The sequence below is a fragment of the Pituophis catenifer genome, unplaced genomic scaffold (genome assembly GCF_029215685.1).
Source record: "Pituophis catenifer annectens isolate HBS135680 unplaced genomic scaffold, rPitCat1.0.hap2 SCAF_1, whole genome shotgun sequence".
NCBI classification, from domain to species: Eukaryota; Metazoa; Chordata; class Lepidosauria; order Squamata; family Colubridae; genus Pituophis; species Pituophis catenifer.
In genome coordinates, this window is record NW_027256881.1 from 246,226,903 (window position 1) to 246,245,888 (window position 18,986).

Below are 18,986 nucleotides of genomic sequence, written 5' to 3' on the forward strand. Positions count from 1 at the left end.
ATTTGAAATGGCAACACTTCATTTCAATCTTTACAGAAATAAGGCCAGATTGTAGTCCCAGCAGGGTTTCTGATACGCGCTGGGATGCTTGCATCAAATTCTCAAAAAATTAGGTTGAGCTACTTTTATGGACTTTTAAGTTATGACAATAAATATGTACCTTGTGTAGCAGGTGGCTAATGACATTGGCTCTCAGTTATTTTTTTATTGTGGCTGGAATGTGGTTACTGCCATTACAGTTAATGAAATGCAAAATTGCATTTATGAGTCCTAATGGTGACCTTCCTTTGCTTTTGATTCCAGGATGCTGAAGTTGGAAAGATATGCCCAAATATTTAAAAAGTTTGTTTTGATCAATGCTAAAGCCATTAATTTTCCAAGAATGGCAATGAATAACAGACCTTTTAGAAAAAGTGATTAGCTCTGTAATAGTTGAGCACTGTAGATAGTTTTTTTTTTTTTTAATTTGATTTATATGCCACCCTTCTCCGGAGACTCAGGGCGGCTTACAATATGTTAAGCAATAACCTTCATACTTTTGTATATTTATACAAAGTCAGTTTATTGCCCCCACAAACTGGGTCTTCATTTTACCTACCTTAGAAAGGATGGAAGGCTGAGTCAACCTTGAGCCTGGTGAGATTCGAATTTACAGTAATTGCAGACAGCTGGTGTTAATCACAATGCTTTTAGTCTGCTGAGCCACCAGGCCCAGTTTGATCTAATAGTTAAGGCATCAGGCTAGAAAGCAGATACCATGAGTTCTAGTCCCTACTAGAAGCTACAAAGCTAGCTGGGTGATCTTGAGTCAATTATTTTCTCTCGGACTAAGGAAGCAGGCAATCGCAAACCACTTCTGAAAAACTGCAGGTATTAAAAAAATAAGAAGAAGAAGCTTTTTCCTAGCTACAATAAAGGACAAAGAGCAGGAGACTCCAGTTCAGCTCTACTAGTATTAGGAGTGGAGGATACCTGTCTCATTCTTACTATAAAAGGACAATCTTTTGCAAAGTAAATTGAGTTAGAACAGAAAGTGAAAGTGATGCCAAAATGCAACCTTGCTCCACTCTTGTGTGGATGTGGATTATGGATGAAAGTGGAGCACTACAGAGAGCATGCATCCCATTGTTTTTTGTATTTTGTTATGATCAGCACCAAAGGTATCCATCAATAGAAGATTCAGTTCTTCTCCCAAGAGCCTGGCTCTAGGGATCAGATCAAAGACACTGGTATTTATAAATTTTTTAAAAGCAATGTAAAGAATCCTTCAGAGGTGGCTGATACATTTTTCTATTTGATGGTGAAGAATAAGGTACTGCTGGCCTTCCCTAAAACTGGCTTTTTTCTTCAGCAGGGAGTTGTTTTGTACCATCTAATCTGTGACTTTTTGAAGAAAAGTATCTAGTGCATGGCTTGGCTTACAACATTCAATAGGCCAATGGGGGAAAAGTTAACCAAGCCTTTCCTATTTTCTTTCCTTTTTTTTTTTTACATTTTTAAACTTTTTTTTTTTTACATTAGGGCGATTCTAATGCATGTACAAGGATGCCAGGACTGGGACCCACCAGCCTAGGTTTGCATTTAGCATTTCTTTTAAGGCTCAGTGCACTGAAGTTAAAAACTACTGCTTTTCTGTGGCGGTGCTGGTATTTTAGAATAACTGCCGGAAAGAGATCCTCCAGAGAGCACCCCTTTCTTGATAGCTTTCAGTAAACTGATGAGAAGTGAATTGTTTCAGAAGGCCTTGTGTTTCTCCAGTGAAATGGGCTGTCACAGAATAAGAATCCATTACATCAGTTGTAGCTTGGCCAGAGGACTCTAGTGTTGGCAGGTTCTCTTTGAGACCAGGTCACAAGACATGATCAGTAAGCACACGAGGTTGTGAGGCTTTTGAAGGCACTTCAGGTGTGCTGTTCGGTTGCAAATGGGAAGGGTGAAATCTCTGTCTGCCTCATTGTAGAGAGCCAGGAAGAGAATATTCAGAATCTGAATGAGCAAAATGAGCAGCAGGGAATAGTACTACAAAAGACTCAGGCTGGCCTCTCCCTGATTCATTGGGATATAAGAAGGTGCAGAGGAAAAGCACAATCAGACTTTCAAGATTTGGTTATTGCAGCTTGTCTCAATAAAGTATTGTTCTAGTTTTCCTGTAGAGCTGGTTTCCTGATCTGGATTTACCTCATAGAGCTGACACACATCTTGATAGATGAACAGCATCAATAAATGTGTACCAACCCAGCTGTAAAATCTTCTATTGACTTAGGTAAAGAAAGGTGAAGTTGAGGTTGCAAGTTCATCTGCAGTACCCAGTTTTATCTTACTCAAATCATCTAAATGAGACATACCTTGCTTCTGGGTTTCTGTTCTGTCCCCATACCACACACGCACCCCCACAGACAGCCCGGAGTTAATAAGCCACACAACAAAACTCTTTGAAGATAAAGCTGGCAGCAACCCAGTGGCTAGCTGCCAATTCAGACTTTACTCACACAAAACAAATATTAGACTGCAAGCATTCTGATAAAACAGGCAGAGTTTCAACAATACAAGGATTAATCCAAATGCTGTCCGATAAAGCAGGCAAAGTCCAGTAACGCAGAGATCATGGATTATTTCTAGTTTTTGCTCGTCACAAACTGAACCGGCCACCACACCCACATTTATACCCTGTGGGGTGTGGTCCAGTGACTCAGCTAATCTCTGGCACGCCTTCCCCTCTGCTGCGCACGCTTCTCCCTGCGCCTCTGCCGAGGGTCCAGCCAGCACTTATCTTCTTCGTCGCTGTCCACCTGTGGCTGTGGGGACGTGCTTGGCTCTAAGCCTATCTTTTGGCCTTCGGTGTCCTCTGGAGGCATTGCCAGAGAGGAGGGTCCTGGAGAGGGAGGCCTTGCCAACTCCTCTCCCTCACTCTCAGAGTCTGCATCTGTCGATAGCCCAGGCTCAGATAATGGAGCCACAACAGTTTCTGCATGCCAGATTGAGAGCCGAACTGAATCAAGTGTTTTAATTAAGATGTGTTTGAATTAATGGATAATAAGGGTAGTGTTAGCTCTTCCAATTCTCTGAAAATGTTGATTTATTCATCATTTGGCAATCATTTAAATAAGCCTTTTAACTAGTTTTCTTTGTGAGCAGTGTCGATCAGAGATTCTAGTAAGGGCTCACAAGTGCAATCTTTATTATCACTACTCAATATTATGAGATCATATACACCGCTGAGAGAAGAATTGCTTACCTCATTACAGGAAAAGGGTTTGGCTTTGGGCCTGTAGTTCAATTTAGTGACCTACGCTCAGTAACATTTAAAAAAAAATCTTTTGGTAAAATTGAAAAGCACTAAGGAGATGGTTGGTTAAACTTTAATAAAATTATGCCTATCTCTCTTGCAAGCCACAGATGCAGAGATAGCTCTCACTCTTGCCCTAGTCATTTTTTATACATTATATTAATACAGAATTTTGAGTTAGATTTTGAAGCAACAAATATGACTGCAAAATTGTATCGATTTATGTTTTTTCTCGCTATCATATAATTTCAGTCAGACAAATCAGTAAAATAAAACCTGTTAACAATTCTCCAAAAGCAAGAACAAATAAACATAAAAAAATGCAAGCACTCATAATCTAATCCAAGGAATTATAATCTTAGCATTTGAATTGTTTTGTTTTTCCTCCCAGAATATTAACATAGAAATAAAAATTGATTAGGCATCATATTTGATATTAAAATAGATTCCTGAGGAAATTCATATTCTAATCAGTGGCTTTTGTTTTTAATTTTGTCTTAATTGGATATTATGGTCATGCATAGATGAATTAATAGGGCAATATTCCAGTCAAATTCTCCTGTATTTTTTCCCTAAACCCATCGAAAGTTTTGCAATCACTTACATTTACATATGAACTTTTTGCCATGTAAGGAGCATGCATATATTGTGGTACTAGAATGATTTTGCCTAACTCTGACTCTTAAGAGCCTATGATCCAAGTCTCATGATTTAGCATTCAAACCTTATGAGTGTGTCTCATTGATTCCCCCACTCCCAATTGGAAGTAACATAATGTGAATAAATAATATTTAAACTAATATAGCAAGAAAGGTAATGTGAACTGTCTTATTTATTTTTATTTCTTTGGCTAATCTCTGGAATCCATTCATTTTATGAATTTCTTCATTTTACTCATGCATAACTTGCATTCATTTTAATAAAGTCCACTCAAATCAATATTTTCACTTCTATGAAACTTCAGAGAGCCCTAATTATCAACTGTGGACATCCCTATCCTTCATGACTTATAGGCAGTCTTCTGTAATATAAACAATTTCTAAAATTACTTTGCCCATGTCATTCATTCTATAATCAGAGTAACTTTCCTCCTTTATTTAATGTAAATTTGCACAATAACTTGCTGCAATAAATATCCATTGCTAAAAAAGTTTGCCTAGGAGAATCAAGGTATTGGGACTACAGCTACAACGGATAATTTGCATGAAAACTATTCTGCTATGTTGTTTCTCACTGTCAAATTGTTCCCTATTCCAATCTTGGTTTGTGAGACAGTCTCCCGCCATTCTGCTTGTACCTTTTTCATTCTGTAATTGATTTTGCTCAGCCATATTGTTTCCCTTCTTTTCTCATGCTGCTCCAGGGTGCTCTGCCGTTCGATGATGATAACTTGAGGCAGCTGTTGGAGAAAGTGAAACGTGGCGTGTTCCATATGCCACATTTCATCCCCCCAGATTGTCAGAATCTCTTACGAGGGATGATTGAAGTGGATGCCTCGAAACGGTTGACAGTAAGGAAACGAGTCATTGCTATCTCATGCTTTTTGCTTTCAAAGCCATCCAGTAACTCAACAAGCTTTCTGAAACAGGGTCCTTGCAGTTATTTTGGATTATAACTCTGAAGGCCTCCAGTGATTAGGGAAGATGGGAATTGTACATCAGAACATCTAGAAGGACACAAACTCATATATATATTATTTAATGCCAGTGTTCTGCAGTAACATAAATGTAAATGCTGACTCAGAATTTCAGCACCCTCAGATAAATGTGTTTTCATTTTAGGTTGTTTAAATGAGATTTTTAAAAGAATACAAGTTTTTACTTCTTATGGACATGGAAACAAAACTTGGAAATTCTAGGAGACAAAAAAATATGTTCTATGTACAAAATGAAACTTTGTTTTTATTTTCGTGTCAGCTGTAGATTGATCCGATATATAACAACTGAAATAGTGTTCACGCTCAGGGTTAAAACCTACTTTTTGTGATGTCAATTACATTATAATGGATTTTGAGCAATTGTATCTCATAAGTAGTTATTTCTTCTTAAAATAGGATCCAGCTGGTCAGAAGCCATTTATACTTAAATCCCCATCATAAGGAATTGATCATTTCAATGGCCGAGGTTGGCATCCAACATTTTTATTTAGAAACGTACATGTATTATTTTTAGTTCTGTGGCTTGCTGATGTCAGTTTTGCAATTTGTAATTTGTGCTCATTAGGTCTTTTCTTTCTGGTACATGATGGAAACATTTAAAAGATACAGTTTACAAATCGACAATATGAAGCAATCGCTCAAGGAGATAGGGACAGCTGTTCAAATAAAAGCGTAAACACATTATCACATACTAAAAGTCCTTCCAGAATAAAATCTATTCAGCATCAGTGAAAAAGAGAATTCCAAAAGCTGAACATAACTACTAAGAACATTCAACATTGCAAAGTTATTTACTTATTTACTCGATTTATAAGGCCACCCAATACCATACAAACAATGTGTTTCTTCAAAGTGCAGTCTTACTCCCTTTCAAATTAATACTGATATTTTCACAGTGATTGTGTGAAAATGTCTGACCATGTTTTTCACATATATGGCAAACACTCTAAATTGGACTACGTGATACACAGAAAGGGAACTTTTAGCACTCCCAATAAATTAGCAACCATTCATTGTAATTCCACCCTCCCTTTAACTTTCGCAGCAAAACCTTAAAATCGAAGCCTTTCTTGTCAAAATCAGTTGCCCTACTTTGACCCTTACTTGTCATTTTAAAGTAAGTAAACAGCAACAAAATGTTGATCCCTGAATCTTTTAAAACAAGAAGAGGAAGAAGCTGTAAATATCTTGGCAACAACAAGCTGGAATGTGTGATGTCATAATAAAGTTGTATTTCAGACATAACAGGAATCCAAATAGAGGCTGGTTTTACATAATATATTTCAAATTCCTAATCAGAAAATGGTTTCACAATGAGATAAAGATTCCCGGAATATATTTTATTTAAGTAAAATATTCTTTTACTATTTATATTAAATATTTATATCACAGGATTTTTTTTTAAAAAAATCCTGTGATATAAATATTTAATATAAATAGTAAAAGAATTGAAATAAGTATCTTTTATAGATGTCCTTACAAGTTTTCAAAAAAGGAAAAAAACATAATGTACCCTTAGAACATTAACAGAGGATCTTTTGCAGATCCTACAAAACATTTATTAATTCTCTTTTTCTATGACAGGACCCAAAAAGTGGACAAACTGACATGAAAGAGTAGTTTCTCGCCTTTTTCTTTATTTATAAAATCTGTTTATCATATCAGTCCTCACAGACTTTAGGCAGTTGTAGGAGAGGGTTCAAAAACTACACTTTCAGGTAGGCCTTTTAGAATATCATCATATGTATTTTATGGATTTCATAATTATATGATTTTATTATGGTAATAACTTGCCCAGTTATTGAAAATGGATAACATATGCATTTTCTAAATAAATAAAATAGTTTTTGCTCTAGTCATGACTTAGCAACTGCTTCTAGACTTGGAACTTACTGTAAGTCTTTCTGACTTGGAAACTGTCACTTCTACCACATGGACAAATCTTCAAATGTGATCCATGAAGAATCTTGAAATAAGGAATATAAAGAATCTAGGGCCTGGTCCTGTTTTTATCTTTATTAACTGCATTTGCATCTGAACTAATTAATGATTAGTTCTCTTCATTACAGGCACACAAATGTGGCAACAGGTGGAATAATCTACATGTGGCACACAGTGGTAATTTACATGCCAAGAATACCAAAATAAGTTTATTTAGTGACTCAATTTATGGATTAACCCCCACATCCAAAAATATTAACTAGAAAGTTGCAAATTCTTCAAATTAGTAAAACTGGATCAATCAACTTTTAGCTGAGAACAATCCATGAATTTTATATAAGCTGCTTTGACCTCAGTGGAGGAAAAAACCGGATACAACTGCATTATAAGCAATCAGAAGAAAACTTTTTTCTCAGAATGTATGAACTGATAATATGTTAGATTAGCAATGTGATTCCTTTGGCTCTTCAGATATTACTGAATAATAATAATAATAATAATAATAATAATAATAATAATAATAACAACAACAACAACAACAACAACAACAACAACAACAACAACAACAACAACAACAACAACCTTATTGTCATTGTACATGTATACACAGTATACCCATACAACGAAATTCACTTAACACCCAAAGACCAGGTCCAACACATATAACAATCCCCAAACACACTCCCACCCACCACAATTCCCCACCCCTAAACCACCCAAACATCCACACAACACACCAAGTAATGCTGTCCAACAGCTCACTGATGGTGGCCCTTTAGTTCATTGTTGAGTGCAATTATAGCTCTGGGATAAAAACTATTCAGAAAACGTGTGGTCCGAGTTTTAATTGTTCTGCATCTTCTGCCAGAAGGCAACAGTCCAAAAAGATTGTAAGCAGGATGGGAAGAGTCTCTGAGAATGTTATGCAACTTTCTCAAACAGCGATATTCGAAGATGTCATCCAGGGCTGGTAGCTAGAGTCCAATGATATTCTAGACAGTTTTAATGATTCTCTGTAGAGCTATCATGTCAGCATAACAGATAAGCCAGATGGGGAACGCAACCAGATAAGCTCATTTTACTTTGTTATAAAGCTACATTAATAGAATCTTGCAAATCTGAAAGTACAATTCTCCTGTTGTTTCCTTTTAGCCCAGAAACTTTGTGCCTCTTGCCCCAACAATTCTCCAGCTGTGAGCTATGTTGTCTCTTATCTGACTGTTCCCCAGGCTGTGTCTCTTCATCCCTTTTCCCAAGGTCTTTTCCATATATTATTAAACTGTACAACTTCCAGCAGTCTCAACCAGGATGGGCAACTCTTAATTCTGAAAGATCTGAATGCTCACAGTTTTCTCATCCCTGAAACAGATATTGGATTTCCAAAATTCTAAGGAAACAGGAAAGTCATGCAAACTTCAAAACTAAGCTGTCTGAGCTATGCAATTAACCTTGAGAGGAGTAAATTTTATCCTAACAGGCTCACACTTGTTTGGAGTTAAACCAAATCAATAAATTGACTAAATAAATTTAATCAAATTAAATGTCACTCTGTATCATCCAAATAATTTACCTAAGGATGAACTGTCCCTTCTAGTATTTGTGATCAAGATATAAGCCTAGAGATATCTCAATAAAATTGAACTCTTTTAATACTGCATAGATCAGGGGTCTGCAACCTTAAACACTCTAAAAGCCATTTGGACCAGTTTCCACAGAAAAGAAACCATGGAGAGCCACAAAACCTGGGTGGGAGTGGCCAACTCGACGTCACTCACTTCCACCAGTCACATGACCCCCCCCACTAGCCACGCCTACCCAGCTGGTCATTAGGGCAGAGAACCGGTTGTTAAAAAAACCGGGAACCACAAAACCCTTTTGACATCTCTCTCTCCCTCCCTCCCTCCCTCCCTCCCTCCCTCTCTGTATCTCTCTATGTCTCTCTGTGTATCTCTCTGTCTCTGCCCCTGCCACTTTTCCATCACCTGCCGTCGCCCTTACCTTCTCAGGCCAGGTGAGGAGTGACTGGGAGGGCAAGGGACGGGGCCAGCCAGTGGTAGGATCACCCGACAGGGAGCCACAGCAGAGGGCCCAAAGAGTCGCATGTGGCTCCAGAGCCACAGGTTGCTGATACCTGTCATAGATAGATCAGTTTTCATATCCCACTTTGGAGTTACAGGGAACACTAAAAATATGACCCCAAAGTTCCCAAGACATCCCTTCTTATGTGCAGCTGCCATCCAGAGTTGAGATAATTGACTGAGGAATAAGATGTTTCAATCAATCAAGCTGTGCAAACTCAGTCAAAAATTGATCTGTCCTATTTATAATTTTTCATAATTAGGGTATCCCCAACTATCAAGTTGCCCATTGCAAGTAGAAGGTGCCAATTGTTTCTGGAGGACAAGAAGGGACAGCATAGTCCTCTACTTGTCCCCAATCCATACTCTGTATTTTCCTGTTCCACATTGAAAGCAGCATTTTCCAGTTTGTGCTGGTTCAAGCTTTGCCGTCTACTTTGTTTGCTGTGCTTCTTGTCTTCTAAGCAAAGATTTTGACTATTATCAATCTCCTTCACCAGAGTTTCCCATCTTTTCCTCAATAAGATCTACTGTAGCTTCTGTTACAAGTCTTTTACACTATCATAGTGATCATAAAGCTTTCTGTGCAAAACATCCCCAATTTAGAACTTCAGAAGTATAGATACATGTATGCTTGCTTGCTTGTGTATGTGTGTGTGTATGTATGTATGTATGTATGTATGTATGTATGTATGTATGGTATTTGTTTTCTGAGGTTTTCGCGGGTGTTTATATGTAGGTCTTTGGTTATTTGGGTTTTCTCCCGTGTAAAATTGGAAATGTCTTGGTGACATTTTGACGAAGTCTCATTTGTCATCTTCAGGCTGGTGTCTTCGGCTTCATGCTTGTGCGAGGAAAGTGTGATCGGAGCTGCCGTTTCTCTATAAATACTGGTGGGGAGGTGTGGGGTGCTGGCTTTGTTGCTGTGAGCAGGTTGGTTGCCTGTGTTGCTACATCCTGATTAGTTGATGGAGTTGATGTTTGCAGATTAGTCAGCTGTTTCGTAACATCCTGTGTGGGTGAGGTCCTTGATGGGTGCCCATTAGTCTTTTGTGTTTTAACGACCTGGGTAATGGGCTGTGGTATTTTGTGGTATCCTGAGTTTTTTGATGTAATGTCCTGAGCAGATGGTTATGATGCCCCATCTCGGGCTTTGGTTTGGCTCTGAGTTTGAGGTCTTGCCATGTGTTCATGGCGTGTGTCAGGAAGAGCTTGCTAGCTGTTAGAAAAGAAAAAAGAATCGAGTGGATGTGATTCTACTGAGCTGGTGCTGCAGAAAAACCTTGGTTACGTAGGGAAAACCTGGCTAGAAGAAAAACACACATAAACCCTACGAAGAAGTAAGAAATATATATATATATATATATATATATATATATATATAATTTATATTTCGCTGATAAAGAATATATAATTTTTCTTTCTTTGAATTACTGTCATTTGGCTTTCAAAACATGATTGTTGTTGTTATTATTATTATTATTATTATTATTATTATTATTATTATTATTATTTCAAAGGTGTACCATTACATCATTTTTCCAACCATAGAAGGTCATTTGGGCTATTTGGGTAAGAAACCCTTCTATCTCAAATACCTGGAAAAATGGTGAAACAGTACATTGGTTGACTTTTGAAAAAGAACCGTAAAATGAGTAGCTCAGGGAAAGAAAAATAGTCATTTAAAAAGTAGAACTTGGCAGATTTAAAACCGGTAAAGTTCTGCACTGCAGGGAAATGTTATAACTACTGTGCCAGTAGAAAAGAACTGTAACATAAATGGCAAAAACAACCATATTGAGATAAAACTGGGAAAATACCACCACCACCTCCCAAAAAAGTGAAGCTGATTGTTGTGTCTGAATATATCTGTATTTTAATATTTTAACTTTGTATATCTAAATTTAATTAATGTTACATGTATAAGGCATACGTATACATGCACATACTTTCAAAAGTATTTATGTCCAGTGAGACTTGGACCACAGAAAGAAAAGCAATTAGCAGTTGTTTTCTTGGCATGGAAAGTTGGAAAGATACAACAGCAGGGAATTGCACAGTGAGGCCTGCAATAGCCAGCGGTCTGGACTGAACATCTGGCAACGTATGCTATAGCATCCTAACCTGGCCAGAATTTTCTTAAAACAGTTTAAATATTTAGCTTTAATTTTTCATTAAATATTTAAGATGGCATCAGCACAGCATAGCTACAGTTTAAGGATGTGAAATAGATATGTCTTAAATTTGACCCAAGCAGAGTCAGGTTTATAAATAATTACAAAAATCCTAAACGTATTTTTAAAGGAGACCTCCTGACTTTCTCACCTACATTTAACTCGATTGCTTTTCCTTTAGATTGCTTTCCTCTCGATTGCTTTCCTTTTTTCTTTCATACATTGAACATTTAAAAAAAAATAGTTCAGGATTTTTCATATTGATTATTATAGAGTACAGATTAAACCACTGATTTTGTTGTACCTTTCTGAGCCTCCCGGTCACAGTCTCAAAGCAGTCTTCCGTTTTTTTTTTTTTTTTTTTTTTTTTTTTGTTCTATTCCCTCACATTTTCATGCAGATTATTTTGACTTGCCAGTTCTCATTAGCTGGAAATGAGGTGGAAAATAATGAGAGCAAAACAGCTGCCATAGTTCTTGCAGGCCAATTTAGTAGGTCTCTGATCTCATACACTCCGCTAATAGGATTTAAACATTGTTCCAATTGTCTGTCTACCCCTAAGTCATACGTACTACTGAGCCATCTGCACAACTCATACTGACTCATACTATCTTATAAACTCACACTGTCATATGGGATCCATTGACTATTCAGCAGAGAGTCTGTTTCCTTTATTAAAATTATAACCATGTTGGTTTTGTCTTGGTAAATCAGAACAAGTGCGATGTACGAACATACTTAAGAATAATGGAAAGTTTGCCAGTGTTACCGTAGGGTATGGACATCTTTGGAGGACATCTCATGCATGCTTGGACTTTGCTGCCCTACCTAGCCAGTGAAAGCAGTAAAAAATAAGATTGGTTGAGTAAAGATAGGGGTTAAACTGCCTCCCAAAAGGCAGCCAGATTTTTTTCCCCATCATGTAATGTAGTAATGTAGTAATACTCCTTACTTTACTCATTACATTACTTTGTCAAACTCACGGCGTCACGTTGCCATCACATGACATTTCGTGACATTTTTCTCATTCACGGAACTGGGTTGGGTATGGCTTGTGCATGACGCATCCGGCCTGCAGGACACCAGTTTGACACCTCTGATTTAGATTATCTATTCCAACCTAATTTCAGGTACTGTTATGGGAGGGATATTATTTTGGTCAGTTTGGTGAATGATCAACACTGAATAAACAGATGGATTTTATTGCTTTGATTTCTTTCAAGCTTGTCTGTGGTTTTCAGTACTAACCAGAGTGTCTCAGATTACCTGGCTGAGATTGGATTTTAAGGCTTGTTCTATGGTCAATGGCAGGGGTGTCAAACTCAATTTCATTGAGGGCCATATCAGGGCTGTGGTTGACCTCGGGGGGCCAGGCATGGGTGGGTGGGTGGGTGGGTGTGGCCAACTGGGTGGGCATGGCCAGCTTGACGGCATTCCCCCAAATGCTGGCATGCTTCCTCTTCACATTGGGTAGACCGGGCCAAAGCCATGCTGGCCCGATGTTTCCTCTTCACATTGGGTAGACCGGGCCGAAGCCATGTTGGCCCCATGTTTCCTCTTCGCATTGGGTAGACCGGGCCGAAGCCATGTTGGCCCCATGTTTCCTCTTTGCATTGGATAGACCGGGCCGAAGCCATGTTGGCCCCATGTTTCCTCTTCACATTGGGTAGACCGGGCCAAAGCAACACAGGACGGCCTCTTACATTTTCCAGGACGGCCCAATGAGCAGGATCTGTCTCATGGGTCTTGTGTTTGACACCCCTGGTCTACTGTATGGCCTATGTTCTGTGGTAGCTATAGTCTTTCTTGGAATTACAGGTTACCAGTACAGGTTGTCCTTGACTTATGACCACCACTGAGTCCAAAATTTCTGTTGCTTACTGAAACATTTGTGAAGTGAATTTTGCCTCATTTTGCAAGCTTTCTTGCCACAGTTATTAAACGAATCACTGCAGTTGTTAGGTTAGTAACACGGTTGTTAAGTGAATCTGACTTCCCCGTTGACTTTGCTTGTCAAAAGGTTACAAAAGGTGATCACATGACCCCAGGACAATCATTATAAATATGAGTCAGTTGCCAAGTGTCTGAATTTTGATCACATGACCCACAGGTATGCTGCAACAGTTTTAAGTGGGGAAAATGGTCATAAGTTACTATTTTTTGTGTCATTGTAACTTTGAACAATCATTAAATGAACTGTTGTAAGTCAAGGACTACCTGTACAATTCTATGCATATCAAATGAGAAGTAAACCTATTAAGCTTGCTTCCCCAAGTGCTGAAAAGCCCAAAAAATTATCCAAAGCAACATATTTGAAGAAAAGGTTGTTTCACGAAACCATTTATTTCGGAAGGTCATTTCCACAATTTTTGACTGAATCACTGTTATTCTCAGATCTTGTAGAATTTTTTTTATCGCGGGGGAGAGGCAGAAGATAATATCCCCTGGCAGCCTGAATAATTTGCAATAGATTTTTATATTTACAACTCCCAATTACCTCATAATAGCAATGTCTCCCACAAATTCCCCTGTTCTTTCTATGGATTTCTAAGAGGAGAAAACTTTTTATGAAAGGACACGTGAAGATTTGGATTTATTTGCTGAGCATATATTCAGAGATATCAGGTTCCTTAATTTTTAGCCTGCCCCAATTTGCCTAAGCCAGTAGTGAATCTCAGGAAATAGCAAAATATTATATCCAGTTCTGAATGACACAGCTACATTCCTATTATATAAATGTAAATATACTGGTAATTTTGTGCAAAGATAGTTTTGTATTTTAAGAAAAATCTTAAATAGAGTATTAATTAGCATTTGTTGTTATTTTGTTATAGTCATTCCATTTTTTCTGTTGACTTCTAGCTAGAACACATTCAGAAGCATATATGGTATATGTAAGTAACTTTTCATTAATATTTTAAATATGATCTTAAAGACAATAATTTCTTGAAATTATGCCTTGAGTTCAGAAGAGCTAGAGTTTCCTCTTTTTTCTAAAACTGAAGATTATGATTATACCTTAACATTTAATAATTGTATTTTTGTTTCATTATGTATATTATTTTTAATAGTACTGACATCATTCGGGGAATAAAACTGTTCAAAAGCATTGCCCTATCTGATATCTCTAGATATGTTCAGATCTCTAAATATGTTAACTCTCTCTTTATTTTCCTGAAAAGCCTGTGTTATAACTAGTATTACTCAAAGAATAATATACCATTATTCCATCCTATAATAGAAATATCTTTCTGCAAACAATTTAGTTCAATCTTTTTGTAGGGTTCTGTTCACCGATATGATATGATGTCACCGAACCTGTTCTCCCCCCCCCCCCCGCCCTCCCCCCTCACGTTATTCTTTTCTTTTATTTGGTCCCACCCCCAATCTATTGCTGCCTCCTGAGTCCCAGCTGATGACTAGAGGGAAGAAAACTGTTTAAACTCTTGCCGCGGGGCTTCAAAGGGCCGTCCTACAGCTGATCAGTGTTAAAAGCAAACAAATGAGCCGGGTCGTAAGTGCGAGGACTGGTTGTAAGTGCGAGGACCTTCCAGAAATGACTCTGACCAGCTAGCCACGCCCACCTAGTCACATGACCTCCAAGCCACACCCACAAAATAAGCCACGCCCACAGAACTGGTAGTAAAAAAAATTAGAACCCACTCCTGGTTCTGTTGACATTAGATATGACAACTAATAGAAACTAACTAAAACAGCTTCTTTGTCTTGGAAAGGTTCTTAATTTTATTTTATTTTATTTTATTTATTTTTTTAAAAAAAAAGGTTCTTAATTTTAAAGAATGGAATAAACTATTTCATGTACTGTTCTCATTAAAATACTGATTCAATATATCTGATTTAAGCTTCTAAGAATTAAAATCAGTGGCAGCAAATTTATTATTAAGAGAGTGTGCAGTATTTTGAATGGAGGCTTTGGAAGTAATATCTATTCAGTAACCAGAACCATGCATTAGAGATCTATATATCAAAATTTCTTTGGCATTCAAAGGAAGTCACCAAATCCTTATGGAGAATTTTAATTTCAAATCAGCCTCCATGTGTATTTGCAGTCAGCACTTGCTTTTGACATTTTCTCTCTCTTGTTCACGATCACCTGGTGATCATCACACAGAGGAGGAAAAAATCCTGGGTGTTGCTGTGCTTCTAATTAATAATCACAGGAGCTGTTTGGAAATTTAAAACTTCCAACTTCGAAATGGTTCTTGCGCACTTGCTAGCAGCATGAAAACTATTTTTTTCTTTTGTTCTTTTTATAGTAATCCCCTGACACTGCAATGGCTAGATGACCATGCAGTGTTACCAAAAGGTGATGGAATGGAAAATAATGCAAAGAATCTCTTCTGAATATCAACTGGGATTTTTAAAATCTCTCTGAAAGGGGTGGGGGGGAGACACCTTTAAAAGGAACAAAACAGCCTCTTCTCCTCCATTTGACTCTGCACTTCTGTTAATTGCAACAACCAGGATATTTAATTTCCTAATTGTGAACTCCTCTGATATATTATACACAGAAGTCACTATTTAAAATCCTAAAATTTGAATCTAAATCTCTCTTGAAGTTAGAGGCAAACTGTTTGAGTTCCCTCTTTGGGAGAATATTTTCCTTTTGTACACTAGTATAATTATTTTTTCTTTCCTCCTCTCTCTCCCTCCCTCTCTCTCTCTCTCTCCCTCTCCCTCTCTCTCTCTCCCTCCCTCCCTCCCTCCCTCTCCCTCCCTCTCCCTCTCCCTCCTCTCCCCCCCCTCTCATCTAAAGAGGGGGTAAAAATGAGCCAGAACCAGAACAACCAATTCCTCGAAAGGTCCAGATTCGCTCTCTCCCTTCCTTGGAAGACATCGATCCTGATGTTCTAGATAGCATGCACTCATTAGGTTGTTTCCGGGACAGAAACAAACTTTTACAGGACCTGCTGTCAGAAGAGTAAGTAGTCTGTCTATGTATCATTGGTTGAATGTATACGAAGAGTCACATGTGTATTAAAGGAAATGAAAAAAATTAGGCAACAATTATAGTTCCATATTAAAGAGGGGAAACAACATTTTTTAGCCAGGTGGCATCAGAACCCTCTCACATATAGAATCATTAAAGGGGAAAAGGATATATAAAAACATAAGAAAATGAAGCGAACCATCTCTTTACCAAATATTCTGTTTCATATAGTGGCTGCTATGCTTTCAAAGCTGACAAACTTGGATAAATGAGCAGAAGCTATCACTCTGTTGAAAGTGGTAAAGTAGTATTTAAGATGGGTTATCTTGACTGAGGAATAAACAGCCTACATCAGGGAGGTCAAACTGGCGGCCCGCGCGCCGGATGCGTCACACTCAGGCCACACCCACCCCAGCTCCACTAAGGGAAAAAATGTTGTGATATGTCACGTGATGGCAATGTGACGTGGCAAGTTTGACACCTATAGCCTACATCATTTGCTATTAATAACCCATTCCTCCAAAAATATAAACAAACTGTTCTTAAAACTTTCTGAATTGGTAGCCAACACATTTGAAGGTAGTGATTTTTATAGTATATGCTGTACACTGTATAACATAGTGTAACAATGTTTTGAAATTCAAGTGTGTAGATCTCTCTCCCGCTCTCATCTTTTCTTTATAAGGATGTATCATTAATTGATATGTGATAGAAAATGGTATTTTTTGTCAGATGACGGATCAAACTTCCCCAGTTTTGCCCATTCTACTTTTTTCTAATATACTGGACTATAACTGATCATCCTTACCTAACATGTCCATGCTGGCTGAGGACCTGGGTTCTGTAATCTGAAATGTCTTTTGGGCAATAGCTTGGGGAACCTCATTCTATCTTTATTGAGAGATTTTTTTTTTTTTGAAGAATGCTGAAATTACTTTGAATTTAAGTCAGTTGCTCAAAATGGTTATAAATAGATGCATAGACACAACTCTCAAACCTTTTCTGCTTCAGTTAATATAATGTAATATGGCTTCCAATTTTAAAAATAAATTATTTAAAAAAGATTACTATTCTTTCCTCCCAACTATATTTGTGAGCACTTTCAAATGAACAAAACATTTCCCTAGCATTACCTAGTTATAAACATTTAACAATCCAGGATATCTGGATTGAGTTAGGATTATTATTCCCCGTTTTTCTCAAATAGAGGATTGAAATTCCGAAAGAATTAATAGCAGACAGATGACTCAGATTGGAAGGTCATTCATTTGTAGTTTAGGCTGGTGTTTTTCAACCATGGCAACTTTAAGATATGTGGACTTCAATTCCCAGAATCCCTAGCAATCTGGCTGGGAAATTTTGGAAATGAAGTCCACACATCTTAAAGTTGCCAAAGTTGGGAAACCCTGGCTTAGACACCGTATAACATCGGTATCATGAAACAATTTTTACACCAAGCTTCAAGCTGCAGATGTAGATGATGAAATTGTGTATAAAAATGCTCTTCAGGGTAAAAAAAAAACAACATCGTATGAATGCATGTTTGAATTACAGATATGTAGAGTAATAGTAGAGTAATACAGTATATTATCTTACAATTATATACTATAATAGGAATTCAGCTACAGCAGTCCCTGATTAAACCAAGAGCTATCATCAAATACTGAGAGCAATACGTATTGTTGGAACCCCAAGTTCAGTGAATTCCACAGTATAAAGAACAGTATATGAATAAAGCTACACGGAAACCCCCATTCTACTCTCTGTCCTCTGTACTTCACTAAGCTGCCAGACATTGACCGTGATTTTTCATGATGACCTTAGAGAGTCATGTGGAAGTAGAGCATATTTTATGTCTTTTATGCATTGACTGATGTCTGAAATCACTTGATGCATAAGAGACATAATAGACATTCTGAAACAGAATCCAAGAAGGACTACATAATATGCTCCTTTCACATATTTCAATTAGCTCTTAACCTTCTACTTTAGCAGCCCCTTTTTAAAAAAACAATAATTTTACTAAAGAAGACCAAGGCCTGTAAATAATATCTGCACTAGATCTTCCTTTTGTTTGTTTGTTTGTTTGTTTGTTTGTTTGTTTGTTTGTTTGTTTGTTTGTTTGTTTAATAAACCAATTTATATAGCTGCCCATCTCACAAACAGCAAGCTTGGGCTGAATATAACAGAGCTAAAAACAGTATTTTATACTATCTTAATATTTAAGATATCCAGAATGGAGTACATTTTAAGCAGAAAATTCCATGTTTTACTAAAGAATGATATAATGTTATAATTTTTCTAGGGAAAATCAGGAGAAAATGATTTATTTTCTACTCCTTGATCGGAAAGAGAGATATCCCAGTCATGAAGATGAGGATCTTCCTCCTAGAAATGAAATAGGTATATATATATTTTTAAAACCGTATCTTCTCTTAAGTCCCTCTCTTTTGGCTGCCCTTATTGAGGGCAAAGTCACGTCGCCATTCATTGTTATTGACAAATTTGTAAAATTCTAGCTAACGAAAATGTTTATTGCACATTCAGAAAGTCCAATGTACGAATAATAGCTGCTATAATTTAGAAGAGCTTCTAAATGTACTTTAGTAGATTACTTACTCTGCTTAAGCAGTTTGTACTTACCTGGGATTTCCCTAACCACTGAAATAAAAACCTATTTAGATGGGAAGTTCATGGAAATGCACTTAGAGCTTTGGATTGTACACAGATACAGACAAACACTTGATGGAAATTATGGAAGTATATTTTCTGATTTATCCACCTGGCTTAAACTTAAACTGAATTGTTTTGTACAGTTATAATTTTATGCAACTTTGTGTTTCGCCATAAGGGAGCAGATCAGCTTGTAACTTAATATTTCAATTGATTGAATTTTCTC

At 37.3% G+C, this 18,986-nt stretch overlaps 1 protein-coding gene across 1 annotated transcript in view; it reads left to right on the forward strand.

The window, feature by feature from the left end:
- The window catches only part of BRSK2 (BR serine/threonine kinase 2), a 453,493-nt gene that overhangs the window by 356,377 nt on the left and 78,130 nt on the right, over positions 1-18,986 (forward strand). Inside the window, exons 8-11 of the mRNA XM_070957404.1 lie at positions 4,650-4,796; positions 13,999-14,030; positions 15,914-16,078; positions 18,393-18,490. Coding sequence (XP_070813505.1) covers positions 4,650-4,796; positions 13,999-14,030; positions 15,914-16,078; positions 18,393-18,490 — 442 coding nt within the window. The remainder of the gene's footprint in view (positions 1-4,649; positions 4,797-13,998; positions 14,031-15,913; positions 16,079-18,392; positions 18,491-18,986) is intronic.